At 44.6% G+C, this 18405-nt stretch overlaps 1 protein-coding gene across 1 annotated transcript in view; it reads right to left on the reverse strand.

Moving 5' to 3' along the window:
• Positions 1–17155, reverse strand: part of SCAMP1 (secretory carrier membrane protein 1) — a 70535-nt gene extending 53380 nt beyond the window's left edge. Inside the window, exon 1 of the mRNA XM_024217329.3 lies at positions 17027–17155. Within this exon, the coding sequence (XP_024073097.1) occupies positions 17027–17083 (57 nt within the window). The 5' untranslated portion in view covers positions 17084–17155. The remainder of the gene's footprint in view (positions 1–17026) is intronic.
• Positions 17156–18405: the final 1250 nt, after the last annotated feature.

An 18405-nucleotide genomic window follows, 5' to 3' on the forward strand; every position in this document is an offset into this window, starting at 1 on the left:
ATCACCAACCCTAACCACAGTCTGCAGGCAGAGTTTTCTAGGCCTAACAGTAGAGGTGAGTATTAAGGATGGATTTGAAGGATACGGTAGTGGCTGTACAGATTTTTTTTTTCCAGGGAGTTTTTGCTCCCTGCATAAGGAACAGCATGGAAAAGATCCATAAGTGTTTGAGGGAAGAGGACTATTGATCAATAATTTCTGGGAATGCTAGTAGGGTAAAGGCAGTGGTCAACATCACAAAAAGTTTCTAAAGCAAATAGCTAGGGCAGTTAAACAATGATGGATCTTTAAGGTAAAGACAAAAAAGTTTCTGTTTGATGCAGAGATGAAAGGGAAACCAGTGGATAGTTTCTAAGGGTATGTCTGTCTACATAGCAAAGAAAAACCCGCAGCTGTCACATGCCAGCCAATTCGGGCTTACAGGGCCGTTTCATTGCTGTGTAGACTGCCGGGCTTGGACAGGAACTTGAGCTCTGGGACCCTCCCACCCTCATGGGTGTCTAGTTGCTGTGCAAACATACCCTAAGAAGGGATTAATGAGATAAGAGCAATCACTCAGGAATAGAATCTATGAACAGCAGCAGTGCAAAAATGGAACATGTGTGTTACACAAGTGGTTTTCCTTAAACTGATAACTTTATGCTTCTAACTTACTAAACACTGCTTCCTCCTCAAAAAAACCCAGTAAAAATATAATTAGTGAATTGGGTCCATGGAAGGTTACGTTGGTTGTGACTGACATTGCTAATATGAAAGCTGTGTTTTGCATTTTTCTGAGTAAAAATAACTCAGTTAAGTAACTTTTATAATTAGGCATAAATATTAATCTAAGGCTAAGTCTACTAGAGACCATAAAGTCTCACTTTTGCTACTGTTTTAATAACTTTAAAATGTTTTAAATGTTTCACCATTTTTACATTATTTGACTGGTCAACTGACCAACACTACTTACACAAACAGCTCTTCTCCATTTCAATTATAAACTGTTCACTGGACCCCTTTCCTTTTTACATTCTAACTTGCAATTAAGTTGTTCTATATATCTTCTGCAATAAACTGCAATTCACTTAGCTTTACCTACTAGACATGGATGATGTGAATACAACTTCTATTAATGCGAAGTCCCTAAGTATGACACTGGAGAGCTGCTTAGAACAGTTTTAAAGGGCACTCTGCCTACCCAGTTCACTGGGGATTCCCCATTTTAATGCATATTTTCTCTGTTCCTAGTGACAAGTAGAATGCTAAAATCTTTGCCTCTGATGCATAGCTTCCAGTGATTCAAAGAACAAGACTGTAATCTTTCATTTGGTACCCCACACAGAATAAAGCATACCCCATAGAGAGACAGACACACATACATACATACAAAAACAAACCAAAACAAAAAAAGGAAGGAGGGAAGGAATCAATATAATTGGACTGCAATAATTCTACAGCAACATCTTAGTTTTTTCAATATTAATCCTACACTTGAAATTTCATCAGGACTGACTAGCTATATATACACACAAGATTCTACTTAATACACCAATCAACACAGTATTTAGGTGACAAATAAAAAGATTCATGCCTCCACAACATCCTGAATTCTGTGCTCCACCACTGGTGAAATCGAGAATTCACAAGCCAAAAGGATGCTATTGACTGAAAAAGATTGACACACAAAGATGAATATTGCATTGTGAAGATCAAGGAGGTTTGTTTCTTCCCATACTAAGAGAGCAAGAACAATTGCCAGGTGTATATTGTTTAAGTAAACAAATCTTGGGTACAATTTTCAGCAAAATCCATATACTCGACTATTGTTAGTTACAAGGACTTCAAAGATGCCAACTATGGGGGGAGGGGGGGGGAGAGAATCTACTGTTTTAAAGAAGTCAAATAACTGTACGAGGCAAAATACTGCGAAGACTTTTCCATGCTTGAATTCTTCTCCCATCATTTTAGGTCTCAGAAGGAAGATGCTGATGAAACAATCTGAATGACTTTTCATAACAAAGCACACTTGACTGAAACCTACACCAAAGTTTTTGCCACCTTAATAGTAGTATAAAGAAAGTTTTAGTGTCTTCCTTCTACAGCAGTATATACTAAACATGTGACTAACTGAGTCACTGCTTGTCAAGAATCCCTCATGAAAATCACATGCCCAACAGATGAGCTGAGTTAAACATTTAATCCACATTAAACATGTAAAAGTACTTCACACCATTAAAATTTTATTTTTCCATTAACATGAGAAAATCTTACAATAGAGAAATATGCTGAGAAACAGCTTATATTAACATGTGGGATACTCCAGTCCCTTTCTATTTAGTTTAAGTTCAACAGCTCATTTACTGAACTAGTGTTTTTCTTCTTTATCCTCAATAAACACAGTCAACAGAACACATTCTATATAGTAACATATTGGTGAAATAATCTAGTTCAACACCTTCTTTTGCTCTGTATATACCTTCCCCCTCTTCCAATGTTGAGAATCTATCAAACATGTCCCAGTATTACTAGTACAGGATGCATAACTGAATCCCACCATGTGAGGGTTGCCCCATCCCCATTACCCAGTCCACTTACTTATGCCCACGACCATCTGTACTCCCTGTATGAGTGATTGACCCTCACCGCTTATCAACTGTATCTTGATCCCGCCCATCGTCTACCCCACCCCCCATTGGGGACATTGCAGTCTGTATGTATTATGTGTGCTGCCCAACCCCAAAATACTAGCATCCCCCCATACTCTGTATGTTACCCCCAATGACCAACAACTGACGCTTCAAATTTTCTGTATCGTTTATTTTTAAATACTCTGGTGAAAGTAAGCCAGTACAGTATGGCGTACTGGTAACAGCCAGTACACAGCAACCGTACTGGCAGGGCTGATGAGGGGGGCCAAAAGGAGCAGCTTCCCTGAGGCCCAGCAATTTAAAAGGGCCTGGAGCTCCCAGCAGCACTGGAATCCCTGGCCCTTTAAATCGCCGCCAGAGCCCTGGGGTTTCCAGCTGTCACTATCACTACCATGGGGCTCTGGCGGTGATTTAAAGGGCCCAGGGCTCCTGGCCGCTGCTACCGCAGCTGGAGCCCCAGGCCCTTTAAATCACCAGTGAAGCGCCAGGGTAGCAGTGGCCGGGAGCCCCGGGGCTCCAGGAGCTTTTTAAAGGGCCCAGGGCTCCGGCCCTTTAAATAAGGCAGCAAAGATAATTCTGGGATTTAAAAAAGGCTATCGAAGTGCCATATGGAAACATTTTAACAAACTATGGCAAACAGGCAGGGCTTGTCTTCACCACAGTGTTAGCTCAAGTAATGTACACTCAAGTTAATCCTGAGTTAGCTTAGCTTGTGCAAGAGTAATAACAATGTGAAACACTCAATCTGCACACGTCTGTATCAGCAGCACAGAGTAGCTGAGTCTCACTGTATTACTAGCTCCAGCACCATCAGCGCTCTAGTTTAAAGCCTCAGGTAACTGGAGCTAGAGATTTGTGTGTGCAGGGGAGTCACGTGAAAAGTAAACACTTGATTTTACCTTGAGCTAACACTGCAGTGAATACAAGTCCTTAGACACGTGCTTGGTTCTACTCACATAAGTAATCCCACTGAGTTCAATCCATCCAGTTAAGCATGTGCTCAAGTATTTGCAGGATCAGGGCCCATGTTATAATTTAGCAAGATATAATTGTATTCTATTCATGTTCTCTTACCACAACCATTATTTAGCAGTATGACTTTACTGTAAGAGCATTAACTTTCACACTTCTGAATTAAGTCTACCTTATGCTCCAATCTCACACTGAGCTCTGAACTCGCAGACCTTGTGAGGGCTCAGTGAAAGATCCAGGATATAGAGCACAATCCTGCAGTCGCTGTAGAAGCAAAACCTTCTGATAGCAACTGGAGTATGCAGCTACTGAAAGGAAGTTTCCTATCTCAGTAATTATTGCCATTCACTGAAATAATGTCAATATATATTTATTGTGAGGGGTGTGTACTCCACAGAGGTGAAGATCGGGCTAGTGTGGGCCTGAGGCCAATTGAGTAGCAACCTGCACCTGGACAATGGGCCAGGCTGACTTGATGAAGCCTAGATTTTGGTGACGGGAGGGAGAAGCACTGGTAGAGGACTATAAACAGAGAAAGTTTAGAGAAGAAAGAGCTGCAGAAAGAGAGAAAGGAATTTTGCAGTTACTCTCTGGGATTATAGAGTAGGAAGATCAGAAGAGTCAGGGAGAGAGACCAGGAGAGCAACCTCTGGGATCCTTGTCTGAGTAGAGAAGGCAAGAGACCAGAAGAGAGACAGGTGGCATGTCCTAAAAGAACAGCAGGAACTGCACTTCCCAGCAGAGAGCGCTACAAGGCAGTTAAACAAGGAATAGGGCACAGGAAACTAGAGAGAGACGAAAGGTCAAACCCAATGAGGGCAGAAGTGGGTTTAAGTTTATATTTGCTGGTTTGGGATTTTGTTGGGGGATTCCAGCAGAGGGCCCTTAGAGTCCTGACTCTAAAAATATGGTGGACCTAGGGAGGTTATGGGGAGAAAGCCTGGAAAAGGCTACAGCAGGAAGGAGTCTAGAGAGGTAGCAGAAAGAAGATGAAAAAAGTAGAACTTGGCTGCTGGCTATAGGGTCTCTGGACAGGAACCGGTGTAGTAGGAGGGCCCAGGTTCCCCTACCAGCAACTGGTAAGATAGCATGAGACCCTGAGGAGGGGACAAGGACAACGGAGAGCCCTGAGAGAAGGGCACTAGGACCACAAGGACCAGATTTAGAGCTAAAGACCTTCTTGTAAGGACACTGCATGTTATTTGAATTTAGTTACTCTGGCACGGTGAGAAATTAAACCATGACCTGGCTGGCATGCTGAGTCTCCGGAAGAGGCATACCACCATGAGACTCAAGTGACCATCAGCAAAGGGTGCTAGACATGAGAGCTGCCATGCCATGCTCAGCCACAAGGGGGTGTGCCAGAAGTAAATCCACTCTTCTACATGGAATTACTCCAGAATTATATATAAGAGTAAACAAAATTGAAACTGGCCTGAGTGTTACTGTAGCCTCATAGTCTTTGGAACTTTATGAAATTATCTGAAGCATTTCTGAGGTTAGTAAACTGTTGATTTATTGGCGACTACAGCAGTGTTTATTTCCACTCTATATTTCCAATACTGTATAAAGAAACCTAGGGAGGGAAAAGGCAGGACACTGAAGGTCAAGAGGTTTGAAATTCATTTCAGAAAGAAATTAATGGTTTTATTGCCATGTTTTATAAAAAAAATAAATCAAGATATATTCCACATTGACCAAATCCATTCAAGGATAGACAAGTTTACTGAAGAATAAAACAAATGAAAAAAATATGAGTAATTTAAAATAGTCTGTGATAGTACACCTCTACCCCATATAACGCAAATTTGGATAGAATGCGGTAAAGCAGCGCTCCAGGGGGGACAGGGCTGCGCACTCCGGCGGATCAAAACAAGTTCGATATAACGCGGTTTCACCTATAACACGGTAAGATTTTTTGGCTCCCGAGGACAGCGTTATATCGGGGTAGAGGTGTATCAGCACTATAAAAATATCACGTATAATTCCTACTTCACTGAAATAGTACATTGGATAGATTTTTTTCAAGTACAGTTTTCACTGTAAAATCAATCTCCTGAAAAGTTTTGAAAAATCTGTTTCCTTTAACTATTCCTATAACTATTACCTGTTTTTTTCTTTCATTTTTTCTTGACCCTCGAAACATTTGAGCTTGGGTTATAGACTCCTGTTTTAAAGAGGGATACTATCAATCTGAAAGCTTATCAATTTTTTAAAAAATTCAAAAGCATTTTCAGGTATGCCACATAATTGTGGGATTGCTAAAATACCTCTAACACCATTCTGTGCAGTACTGTTTACATGTGACAAAAATATAATACCACAAAGAGAATATAACTTGAAAACTAACAAGTATTATACTATAAAATAAGTTCCTTTAATTCCAGCAGATGCCACATAGAAAGGCATAGTTTAAGGCTTGTGTATACTTCAAATATCTTGTGTGTTATCTTCAGTTATTTCACATTAAAATGTCTTCCATCCAAAAACATTTTTTGTTGTTGCCAATCATGTGGTGTTTTAATGCACATTAAAGCCACTTTGCAAGTGGGTTTATGGATATGCAGGATGAGGTTACCCACAGCATAGTAGGTGTGAAAAAACTGTTGCACATCCGCCGTGTCCTCCTACTATTATCCCACACTACTTTGCTAGCTACCTAGGATCCTGTTTACCTGTGCCTTCTCTAGTACTTTGGGATCATCCTGACTGGAGGTCAACTCCCCATTCAAATCCTGGAGTGTGGCAAGATTTTGTCTTTTGCTATTCCGGCTTCTGTGACATTCACAAGCCTAATTATTGATCATCATGACTCATGCTTCACTGTGGTCTTGTGCTGAGATCCAGGACTTCATTGCCTTCTGAGGAGAGAAGCTCGGTTAGTCGCATCTGAATGGCAGTCGCTTACCAGCTGTACAAGCAACTATAACAACAAATGCAGGACAGGAAGCATAGCTGGGACACCCCAGAGCCGCAGTAAGGCAACGGAGCTCCAGCTGTCACACAGGACTAGTAAGTACTATGGGAACACTAAGAGACCTACCAACGTCTGCTGGTACTATGAGAAGCTGGACCATATGTTTGAGTGGGATGATCTCCAGCAACAACAGCATATTGTGGATTCCCCGATAGATCCTCCAAACCAGGATCTTGTTGACTTGGTGAACCGGGGGCCAAACAGCTTCAGAGATCATGGGGCACCCTCCATCAAAAAAGGACCAACCTGAACTACAAGCAAAAGACCCAAACTGTGGAGAGGATCAATTCCAGTAAGTATGCAATGATATTACAGTAAAATTGCCAGCTGGGTTTGAACAACTTAGTTCAGGCACCATAAAGTTTACCTTCACTCTGCTTCCTGAGCTTTTAAACACCACACCTAACCACTGCACTACTGAAAATGACGGATGTGCTGGAGACTGTACGAACTCTTCATGCCTTTATTTCTATAAATATGTCAACACACAAACACCACTTAAGCTTGCCATGTACCACCACCACACAGTCCCACAGCAGCATTTACTGGTCTCTCACCCACCCAGTTGACTTCCCCACCCCCCTCCGGAGACTGTTCTAAAAAGACACTTATTTTAGCAGCAAATATAGAAAAGAAAATGCACACACACAAAAATCATGTTTCTAACTCAGGGTTTCATTAATGATCAAAGATTTGCACTAACATGAGTTATTAATCAAATTGCCAAAATTATGCTAGACATTTCCAAAAAGAAAGATTTTAAGACGCTTAACCATTCACACACATACCCTTTGATGTACTGCAGAATTTTATTAATTCTGAAGTACACCTTATGCTGATCTGCGGGTGTTAAATATGAAAACTTAAAAGCACAGATAGTGCTCTAATTGGCACAAAGATTGAATGGCAATGCAGCTCTCTTGGCACTGCCCGTATTGCTTGCGGTTCCCTTTCACTCCTGCACCAGATCTGGGGCAGCCATGCCTTTCTGGACAGGAGGATTCTGTCTTTTGGGGACACAACACAGGATAACATCCTCCAACATAAGGACAGTCTGCAGAACTACACATGCATTTACTAGGTCTCACTGATGCAGCCTCTTTAACTTGCCACCCTATCACTCACAACCCATCTGAAATTTAGTTCCCCTATCCCACACTGGCAGAAAATCCCCCCTTCTCCTCTTCTTCTGCCACCCACCTCTCAGACCTGGGGGCTCCTACACAGAGGAAAAAGATTGAATAAACATCTTATCTCCAATCTCACCCAAGACTGGGAAGAGCCTATGGAAAAGGAAATCTCAAAGTGAGGAGGGAAAAGCAACATCAGTGTTAGCATACAGGCTACAATTTCAACAGCTTGGGTCCCCCAACCCACACACACACTTTTTCCCTATAGCACCACCATCGAGAAAAGGAGAGAGAAAGGACAAGAGAAATGACTAGCCCATCACAGAAAACAACTAGGGATGGAGAGACAAACAATCCTCTTGGATCATATGACCTTGAAACTTTCTATCTTTGCACAGCTTTATGAATTCTGAAATGAGTTTTTACTGTTCACAACATTCAAACTGGTATTCATTGGTACTGAAGTACTGGAAGTGTTTACAGTCACAGTTCTGAGTCCTGCACCATTAACTGAAGTGTGCAGATAGTGTCACAACAGTGACGCAGGCATAATATAAACACTATATTCACATTGAGTGCCTTAAAAACAACAAAAGGAAATACACTTATCAACTATAATTAAATTGTATCAAGACACCCACAGAAAAAAAACATGCTAATAAATGGCTTACACAAAAACCACATTCACACTTTACAATGGCACCTGGACTCAAAGTATGAGCTCCATGCACCCCTTCCTCAGTGCCCCTGAGTAGATGCATCATTTGGTAAATGTCTCCATTTGGCTTTTCAAAATCTTCACCCAGTGTGCCCAGCACTTGCTCCCATCCATTTGCAAAACTCTCTCCCTTCTTCTCATAAAAGTTGTGCAAAACACAGCAAGCAGCTATCATAACAGAAAGATGTTTCTCATCAGCCTCAGGATCTTCCATCTATTTTCCATCTTCCAAATGTGCATTCTACAGCCATTTTTGCAACGATTCAGTGTATAGATACATAGTTCCTTTCTTCTAGCAAAGTGTTCAGTAAAAGGCTTCTCCCAGAATGAGTGATGGACTGACAGAACCATTGATGTAAAAGTTCCACTCGTCACTGCAAAAAGTCCAGACTTTCTGGTGGCATAGCCCTTCCTGAATACCCCACACATATACTGTGGAACTTTCCGTGGTTATCAGCCACGCCTTCCACTACCATGGAGAAGTACCCTTTTCCATTTATAAACTTCAAGGCCAGGTGCAGGAGGCAAAGAATAACCTGGGTCCCATCACTGACCCTAATACAAGTTGGGAAACCCAACTGTGAAAACCTGTTAATAATTTCCTGCACATTTCCCAACCTTTTGACACAGGGGGACAGAAGTCTCTCTGGTGGTTCTCAAATTTTTTTTTTCCACGGACCACTTGAAAATTGCTGAAGGTCTCGGCGGACCACTTAACGATCTTTCCAAATGTTGTTTGTACCATTAGTTAACTATTGTAAAGAGCTTTGGATTAAAAAGCTATATATAAAAAAACCCTTAACAAAACTTTTTTTGTTCTACAAATAAAAGCACACAACTCATTTTAATATCAGCAGTCTTTCCTTTCTAATGAGATGGATGTGTCTGTTTTTGTGAGCAAAGTTCAGGGAAGTCGGGTGTAATGTTTGTCAGCTTTAGCCTTAGGTCAGGTTCAGCATTCCTCCTGCTTCTGTATTTGGACTGGAGGGCAATAAGTGATGAAAATCCTGTCTCACAAAGGTATGTAGTAGCAAATGGCATCAGAAAACGCACTGCTTTGTCTGCAAGTTCTGGGTAGTCTTTTGGATTCAAAGAACTGAACTTAATTACAGAATGTCTTAAATTCTGACTGTAATGTTTCATTGCAAGAAAGCTCCAACAAGCACTCTTATGCCTTATCGGACAAACCAGAAGGCAGCTCACTGATTTCAATTCCAAAAAAGGATTACATATCCAGTTGTTTGGCTCAGCTTCTACTGGAAAATAATCTTCAAACTGTTGCTTCAAGGCAACAAGTTGTTCTTCAATTTCTTTTTTTTTTTTGGTCAAGCACCAGTTCATTTTCAGACAGAAAACCTTCCAATGTTGGAAATGCGCTGAAATCATCCTTACGTGACTAGCAAATAAGTCAAGTATCTTGATCATTGCATTGATTTAGTCTCGCACATCCAATATAATCACTGAAACTCCCTGCAGCCCAGCGTTCAACTCATTTAGGCATGTAAGTACATCGGAGAGGTAAGCCAATCACGAGAGCCAGGATGAATCTTCAAAACAACTTGTGAATTGAAATGGATGGTCTGCTAGAAATAGCTGTACTTCTGAATGTAGCGCAAACAAACAAGTACTTTGCCTCTTGACAACCACCGTACTTCCGTATGAAGAAGTTGTACATAAGCACTACCCATTTCATTGCACATTACACTAAAATTTGAGAATTCATAGATCTAGCTTTTATTAAATTAACAGTTTCCAAAACACCCTTCATTTCCCCTGGCATTTTCTTGGCAACTAGTGCCTCTCAATGAATGCTATAGTGTACCCATGCAGCATTAGGTGCCACTGCGCAGATATGAACCATTATCCCATTGTGTCTTCTCATCATTGCTCGTGCACTGTCAGTACATACTCCAACACAACGTTTCCAATCAATACTGCGTTCCTTCACAAACTCATCTAGTAACTGGAAAAGTTGTTCGGCGGTTGTTCTTCTTGGCATTGAATGACAAAACAAAACATCTTCCAGTACTTTCCCTTCCCACTAATACCTGATGTATGCAAGATTTGCAATGTCAGTGATATCAGTCGTCTCATCCAATTGCAATGCAAAATACCTACGTTGTTCACACGTTTCACAAGAATGTCTTTAACATCAGTGGTTTGAGCATTGGCTTGCTAAATCCAGGGATGTAAGTTCAATTCTTGAGGGGGCCATTTAGGGAACTGGGGTAAAAATCTGTCTGGGGATTGGTCCTGCTTTGAGCAGGGGGTTGGACTAGATGACCTCCTGAGGTCCCTTCCAACCCTGATATTCTATGATGCTATGATCTTGAATTCTGTGTGACACAGTGTCATTTGAAAGAGGCACACAATCTAACTGCTTTGCTGTCTTCTCTCCACACATTACTAATGCAAGTTCTTTAGCTGCAGGCAGAATAAGTTCTTCCCCAATAGTGTGAGGCTTCCCCGCTTTGGGGATTCGAAGGCTTGCACGATATGAAGCTTCCAGAGCCTTTACATTTACTGTTGCATGAGCAAACATTGTTACTTTCCCTTGTTTCAACTCATTCAGTTAGCGCTGAAAAAATTCAGGAGGTTTATCTTTGAAAGCATGATTTGTCATCAAATAGCGCAGGAGGTTTGCAGGCTTCAAGCTTTCATTAGCCAGCACTCCGTAGCATAACACACATTGTGGCCTTGGATAATCTTGTTCACCAGTCCCTATAAAGTCTAAATTAATATAGCTTGAGTGGTATTGTCTTACCGTTTATTGGCGTTTCAGTGTATTTTCATTATTGGTACTCATACTGGTTCCTGGTAAACCCGGGTCTGCACTCAAAATTTCCTTTGCAGATGCATGTTCGCTTGCTGTACTCTCATGTTCGATTTTGAACTTTTCACTGATCTCACCGTCACTGGTTTGATTATTTTTTGTTTTCTTTTGAAAATAACCCGTTTTCAACCACAAATCCATTTCTGGGGGTTGACTACTATCCTACTTACTGGACTGACAAGTATTAAATTTTTTGAAAAAGCACTGGTACAGTCAGTATATCTTTCCACGGGACAATGATGACCAATAAATACAATATAGGTAGGTTAGCTGAATTGCATCCAATGAAAACCACGCATACACATCTGAAAAACGTGACCAAAACTATGCATGTAGTGTAGTAGGGTACCAATTTAAAGAAACACGTTTCGCTTCTGGATTAAAGGTGAATAAAAATAAAACATCAAAGGCCCAATTAAATAACCTACTTTTACCATAGACCACTAAATCTTCAGGGAAAGCTGCTCTCAAAAAATGAAACATCTGCCAAAATACTAAGATGCTACAGACTTTTGCAGTTCACAAAACTATCCCTCTTGCATGCATATTATCTGCACACATAGCTCAGCTTTAAGATGCTATACAAATCTATGAGTCAACTAGAAACAGTCATGCTCTCATTGCAATATTAATACAATATTTTCTGATACTGGAAAGGAGAGTAAAAGGCATTCACTCAGGCTTATGCAACTTCTCTGAGATGTCCACTCTAAATTTGATTAATATTTCACACACAACAGTAAAAATAAGTAATAAAGCCACAAAACCACAAACAAACGACAACACTGAAAATACGAAGGGAAGTAAAACATCAAGTGGTTGGTTATGGGTATTTTAAATTAGTGTTTAGGAGCCATGCTGTGCAAATGCAACAGAGCCCTGCAGAAACAGGCAAAGTTCTCCTGGTTTCACATTGTGTGGGTCACCAACTCAAAAACTCACAGTGGACTCACTCAGTTTTTATAAGCCTTGGAGCACATTAACACATGGCTTGGAGTTTGCAGACAGATCCCTGCTTCAAAGAGCTTGCAAATAAGGTCTTTATCCTACAAAACACCTAGCAGCACCCACACCAACCCTAGTGCTGCTTGCTACTTAAGAGTCAATGGGAGTACTCTGAAGAGCCAGAACTATAACAGATAAAGATCTGGCCTTAATGGTTTCCATGCCTCTCCCCAAACGTAAGGGAAATCACTTGTCTGCACAAGTGATTTCCATTAAGTTTTAACAGTACAGTAACTCATGTAACTCCTCACTTAAAGTCCTCCTGGTTAAGTTGTTTAGTTGCTGATCAATTAGGGAACATGCTCGTTTAAAGTTGTGCAATGCTCCTTCTAATGTCGTTTGGCAGCCGCCTCCTTTGTCCACTGCTTGCAGGAAGAGAAGCCGGTTGCAGCTAGCTGGTAGGGGCTTGTAACCAGGGTGGACCGGCAGCCCCCCAATAGCTCCCCCCTCCCTTAAGTTCCCTGTGCTGCAGCTGCCCAGCAGGCTATCAAGGCAGTTCAGCTGTCGTCGTCCCCCCTCACCCACTGCCATGTGCTGCTCCTGCCCTCTGCCTTGGAGCTGCTCCCAGATACTCCTGCTTGCTGTGCAGGGGGGGAAGGAGGCGGCTAATGTCAGGGCGTCCCCCTCCCCCTACTCCTGCACCCCGCTTACCCCTTCTCCATATAGAGCAGGGAGGGGACATGGATGGAGAGAGACAGAGAGCTTGGGGCAGCAGCTGCTGTCTCAAATTCTTGATCCACTTAAAAAGACAATGCACTTAAGAGGCAGTGTGCATCTCTCTCTCCCACACACAAGGTGTGGGTCTGTCTCTGTCTGCTATGCTGTCTCCCCTCCCTCCTGTTCGTGCTGCCTTGTGTGAGAGGCTACATTAACAACAATGTGTTAAGCCTTGAGGGCTCAGCTGAGTTCCTCATTTAGCAGCAAGGCATTCCCTGGGAAATATCCCTCCCTCTTCCACCCTCTAACTTCACCACCTCAACCAAGCTTCACAATTATCACAGCTGTGAACTGTATTAAACTGTTTGTTTAAAACATATACTCTGTGTGTATGTCTATATAATATATAGTTTTTTGTCTGGTGAAAAAAATTTCCCTGGAACCTAACCCTCCCATTTACATTAATTCTTATGGGGAAAATTGGATTCGCTTAACATCGTTTCGCTTAAAGTCGCATTTTTCAGGAACATAACTACAATGTTAAGCAAGGAGTTACTGTAGTTTTGGGAGAGCAGTCTTGTCCCCTCAGCAGCAGCTACCGAGCTGGGGCTGGGAAAGAGGAGGGGGTCTCTCTCCCTCTCTTACCCGCTGCGGCAGTCCCAGCTATTCACGTAGCTGAAGTGGCGTATTTTAGGTCGACTTACCTGGCTGTGAGGACGGCGGCGAGTCGACCGCTGCCGCACCGCCGTCGACTCCGCTTCCGCCTCTTGCCACGGTGGATTTCCGGAGTCAACGGAAGAGCCATCGGGGATCGATTTTATCGCATCTTCACTAGACGCGATAAATCGATCCCCAATAGATTGATTGCTACCCGCCGATTCGGCGGGTAGTGAAGACGTGCCCTTTATGTGCTTGTTCTGAACTGAAGCTGTGATGAACTTGTAACCACAGGGAAAATTCTTCTGTGGGGTTCAAAGGACTAATCACCAACCAGAGCCCTTGCTGGAGTGAGGGAGTGATCTCTGGTAAGCTTACTAGCATAGGGTAGGTTCTTTTATTATTTTTAATATGTTTTTCTTGTAATGCTTATACAGTAACTCCTCACTTAACATCCTCCCACTTAACGTTGTTTCGAAGTTACGTTGCTGCTCCATTAGGGAACATGCTCGTTTAAAGTTGTGCAATTCTCCGTTATAACAACATCTGGCTGACTTTACAAGGAAGCATTGCACAAGTTCCTCTTCTCCGCCTCCTCCTCCACCCTCCCTCCCTCCCAGCGCTTCACCCGCCGTCAAACAGCTGTTTGGCGGAGCTTAGAACTTTCTGGGAGGGAGGGAGCGAACGAGCGGGGAAGCTGCTCCCTCCCCAGCAGGCAAGGCCACCCGGAACGGAGAGGCTTTAGGGGCTGCAGGGCCCTAGGTTAAGGGGGGCCGGGGCCCTGGCCTGCAGCTCTAAAGCCCCTTTCGGAATGCGGCCCTGCGAGCACAGGCTGGAGGACTCAGGAGGAGCAGGGGCAGCCGCGCAGCCAGCGGCCAGAGAGAAGCAGTGCTTTCCCCTTCAAAGCCAGCCAGAGAGAAGCAGCGCTTTGAAGGGGAAAGCGCCGCTTCTCTCCAGCCGCTGGCTGCACGGCTGCCCCTGCTCCTCCTGAATCCTCCAGCCCGTGCTCGCAGGGCCGCATTCCGAAAGGGGCTTTAGAGCTGCAGGCCAGGGCCCCGGCCCCCCTTAGCCTAGGACCCTGCAGCCCCTAAAGCCCCTGCATACCGGGTGGCCCTGCCTGCCGGGGGGAGGGAGGGTAGCACCCAGAATCGCGGCTCCCAGAATCACGACCATGGGGGTGATGCCACGCTGCACAGAGCCACCTGCACACTCCCTGCACCAAACAGGAGCTGCCCCAGGTAAGTGCTCTGCACCTCCTGCCTGCCCCAGCCCTGAGCGCCCTCCCGCACCCTAACTCCCTCCCAGACCTGCACCCCCACCCTGAGCGCCCTCCCACACCCTAACACCCTCCCAGACCCTGCACCCCCAGCCCTGAGCCCCAGGAGGAGAATGGAGAAAAAAGAATTAAGAACAGGGGGAGGAGGGAGATGAGAGAGAATGCTCCCCCCACGGGGGGCCCCAAAAATGAAGCTGAGCATAGGGCCCCACTAACTCTAAATCCACCACTGGTGGGAGGGGGAGGAGCAGAGAAGCGCTGAGTCTCCACTCCTCCCCCTCCCTCGCAGAAAGTCCTAAGCCCTGCTAAACAGCTGTTTGGTGGCAGGGAAGCGCTGGGAGGAAGTGGGAGGAGCGGGGACACAGCGTGCTCCGGGGAGGAGGTGGAGTGGGGGTGGGAATAGGCAGGCCTGGAGCATCCCCCAACAAAGTCAGCACCTGTTTTTCTAGGGAGGAAGCTGCTACTGCACAAGGTGCTTCTTAGCGTCCTTGCCTGCCTCATTGTCTGCAGCGGGCTGCCCCTGTGTGGGGTAAGCCAGGGGCACCTCCCCACCACAGCACAGTACTGTACAGTCCATAATGCCTTTTGTCTGCCCCAAAAAAATGTCCTTGGAACCTAACGCCCCGCATTTACATTGAATCTTATGGGGAAATTGGATTTGTTTAACATCGTTTCACTTAAAGTTGCATTTTTCAGGAACATAACTACAACATTAAGTGAGGAGTTACTGTACCTTAAGAATAACTGTACTTGATTAAAAAGAGCTGAGGGTAACTTAACTGTGACAATAACATTGTTTACTATCTTTGAGGAGAAAAGCAAAGCAAAGCAGGCTGACTGCTGGAGAATTCACAGTATAAGCAGGGAGCTGTGCAGTCTGCAGCCAGGAGGCTAGAGTGGGTGCTCTTGCTAGCCCAGAGGAGGAATACAGGTGCAGTTGCCCTGTATTGTGACACTGAACACTTGAGCCATAAAAACAGCTAATGAAGAGGAAAGGGAGGGGTAACCAAAAAAAAGATTGAGCAAAGTCTTGAGGGCTGAAGCTGTACTGATAGTGAAGGAGGAATTCTCAACCCTGAATATTACAAACAGCATCCCAAGAAGTGAAAATCTTCAAAGACCCTTATATTATGTATCTTAATTTCATAAAAAGAGAGCAAAGGTTTGCCTCCCATTGCTACCCAAATACCATTACAACATGTGCTTTAGAAATAGCAAGGTTAGCGAAACTTAAGAGGAGAAATAACAAGACTTGAATGTTTGGGGAAGGTAGGAAAGCTAAAGGAAGGATCTAGTGGCTTGTTTAATTTTTGAACTTTAACTCCAGTCCAAGATAACCATGATCTGCAGTTATTGCACCAGTTAGAAATCCTTGCATTATAACAAAATACCTAACTGAGACCAGAAAAATGGAATATTTGCTAACAGAAGGGGGGGAAGACTGAATATGAAGGAACCAACCTTAAAAGTTTAAAAAAAAAATGTATTTCCTTTGCTGTGGAAGTTTTTATGGGTGGTGACTGTGAAATGTGTTTTTTTAGAAGACTAACACCAGGTCTAGGATTTGTTTTAGATCGTCATGTTGCCTTTGCCTTTTTGTTATTACACATCACCCCGATCGTCTAGCACTTATTGCTTGGAAAGTGTGCGATCACTTGTACACACAGATCCGCTGCGTAACATCTACTGCCTGGTGCCTATGGGACAAGCCCGCAGAGTTACTACAGCGATCATCGGCCCTTCTCCCGGACGCAGAGCTACAGCCGCCTCCAGCGGTCTCCATAGCCTCCTCCCAATAGCCGCAGCGGGGTGCCGCTGCCGGGCGAAGGGAGACGCGACAGTGTAACAGGGCAAAGCCCCTCTCAGGTGTCCGGGCCCCTACCCAACCTGGAGAAGGGGAGTGGAAGGGAGGCTGGGCCTGCGGGAGCCTCATAGCGCGGGGGTGTCGGGCAGGCCTGGAGGTGCGGACCTGAAGGCGTCTCTGCCCTGTTTTCCTGGGCACAAAGGCAGACTCCCGGGGCCTGCCGCGGAAGGACGGACGTGCAGGCAGCCCCCCGCGGGGTGCGGTCGCCCTCGGCGACTAGAAGACGCACCGGCCCCAAGCTAGAAGGGGAAGGAATGTTCCGCCCCGGGAGTCGCCCGAAGCCCCAGAGAGCCGGCCTCGCCCTCACCTTGAAGGGGTTGTTGAGGTCCGGGTCCGCGAAGGGGTTACTGTCGAAGTCTGACATGGCGGGGGCGGACGGGCGCTGTGATCACCGGGCGACGGCGGCTCCACTCCAGCGCCCCACAATCTACCCCCGAACCGATGTCACAGGCAGATCCGGCCTAGATCCCGCCCCTTGCCCGAGCAGCCAGCCAGCGAGATCCAAAATGGCTGCTCCGGAAGTGAGGTATTAGGCGAGGCAATACCATCTTTACGCCTGGAAAGGGGACACTACACTGGGGGAGGAATGGTATCGTCTCATGGAACCCAACCCAGGATAATCTTGTCCCACCTCAAAATGCCCGTCTTGAAACCTCGCCGCCACCCTGTTAGAAGGGGACTCTGACCCTGTTGCCTGAACCACGAGGGTCTGGCTTCCGCTTGGGAGTGGGGGGTTGGCCTGTTCTATTCCCGCCCACCCCCCATTGCCGGCTCAGAAAGGGTGGGTGTGATTGGGGGGCTCGAAAGAATAAGAAAAGTAATGAGTCAGACTCCCACTAATTGCGTGGTTTAAGAGTCATGGGATTTCTCTCTCACACATACTCTTCTGTTTGGCTTTGAGGCTGTAGAGTCCACTTGGGTCCACTGTGTTGTAACTGAAATAAATATATTTGAAAATACAGAAAACACCCAAAAATGTTTTAACAAATTTCAATTGGTATTCTATTGTTTAACAGTGCGATTAAAACTGATCAATCAGGAATAATTTTGAGATTGTCACGTGAGTTAACTGCAATTAATCAACAGCCCTAATTCTTAGGCTCCAATCCTGCAAACACTTATGCATATGGTTTTAACTTTACTGGGACTACTCACAGTAGTAAAGTTAAGCACATATGTAAGTGTTATCAGGGTGTTAGAAAATACCAAACCACTAGTCTTGGAGTGTAAAGTCAGGTACAGTGGTAGTGTAAAGTTCCCCTTGTCCCCAAATATTGGCCCAACAGTGTGCCTCAGCTGTCACTTGGGAAGGACCATATCTAGATGTAAACAGTTCCTTTTACATGCCCATTGGGCTCCCCAATAAGATGTCCAAAAAGGATGTCAGTTGTGTGTGTCAGGGAGGAGTGTTTAGTGACATGAAATGCTGTCTGGTTTGGGGGGAGGAGGGGGAAAGAGAAGGGACCAGCATGGGGCTGGACTAAAATGACTATCTGAAATTTGAGCTCTGAGGTGGACAGCAAAAGCAAGCTGCCTCCATTATGCCCCTCCCCCTCCCAAGGAAAGGGGAGCACAGGGATGCAGAGGATTCATCCTCCCAGATCCCGCCCCCCCCCCCCCACACACACAAAAGAAACTCACTAAGGGTACGTCTACACTTACATCCGGGTCCGGATGTAAGCAATC

This window comes from Terrapene carolina, unplaced genomic scaffold (assembly GCF_002925995.2).
Source record: "Terrapene carolina triunguis isolate 2854851 unplaced genomic scaffold, T_m_triunguis-2.0 Scaffold69, whole genome shotgun sequence".
Lineage (NCBI taxonomy): Eukaryota > Metazoa > Chordata > Testudines > Emydidae > Terrapene > Terrapene triunguis.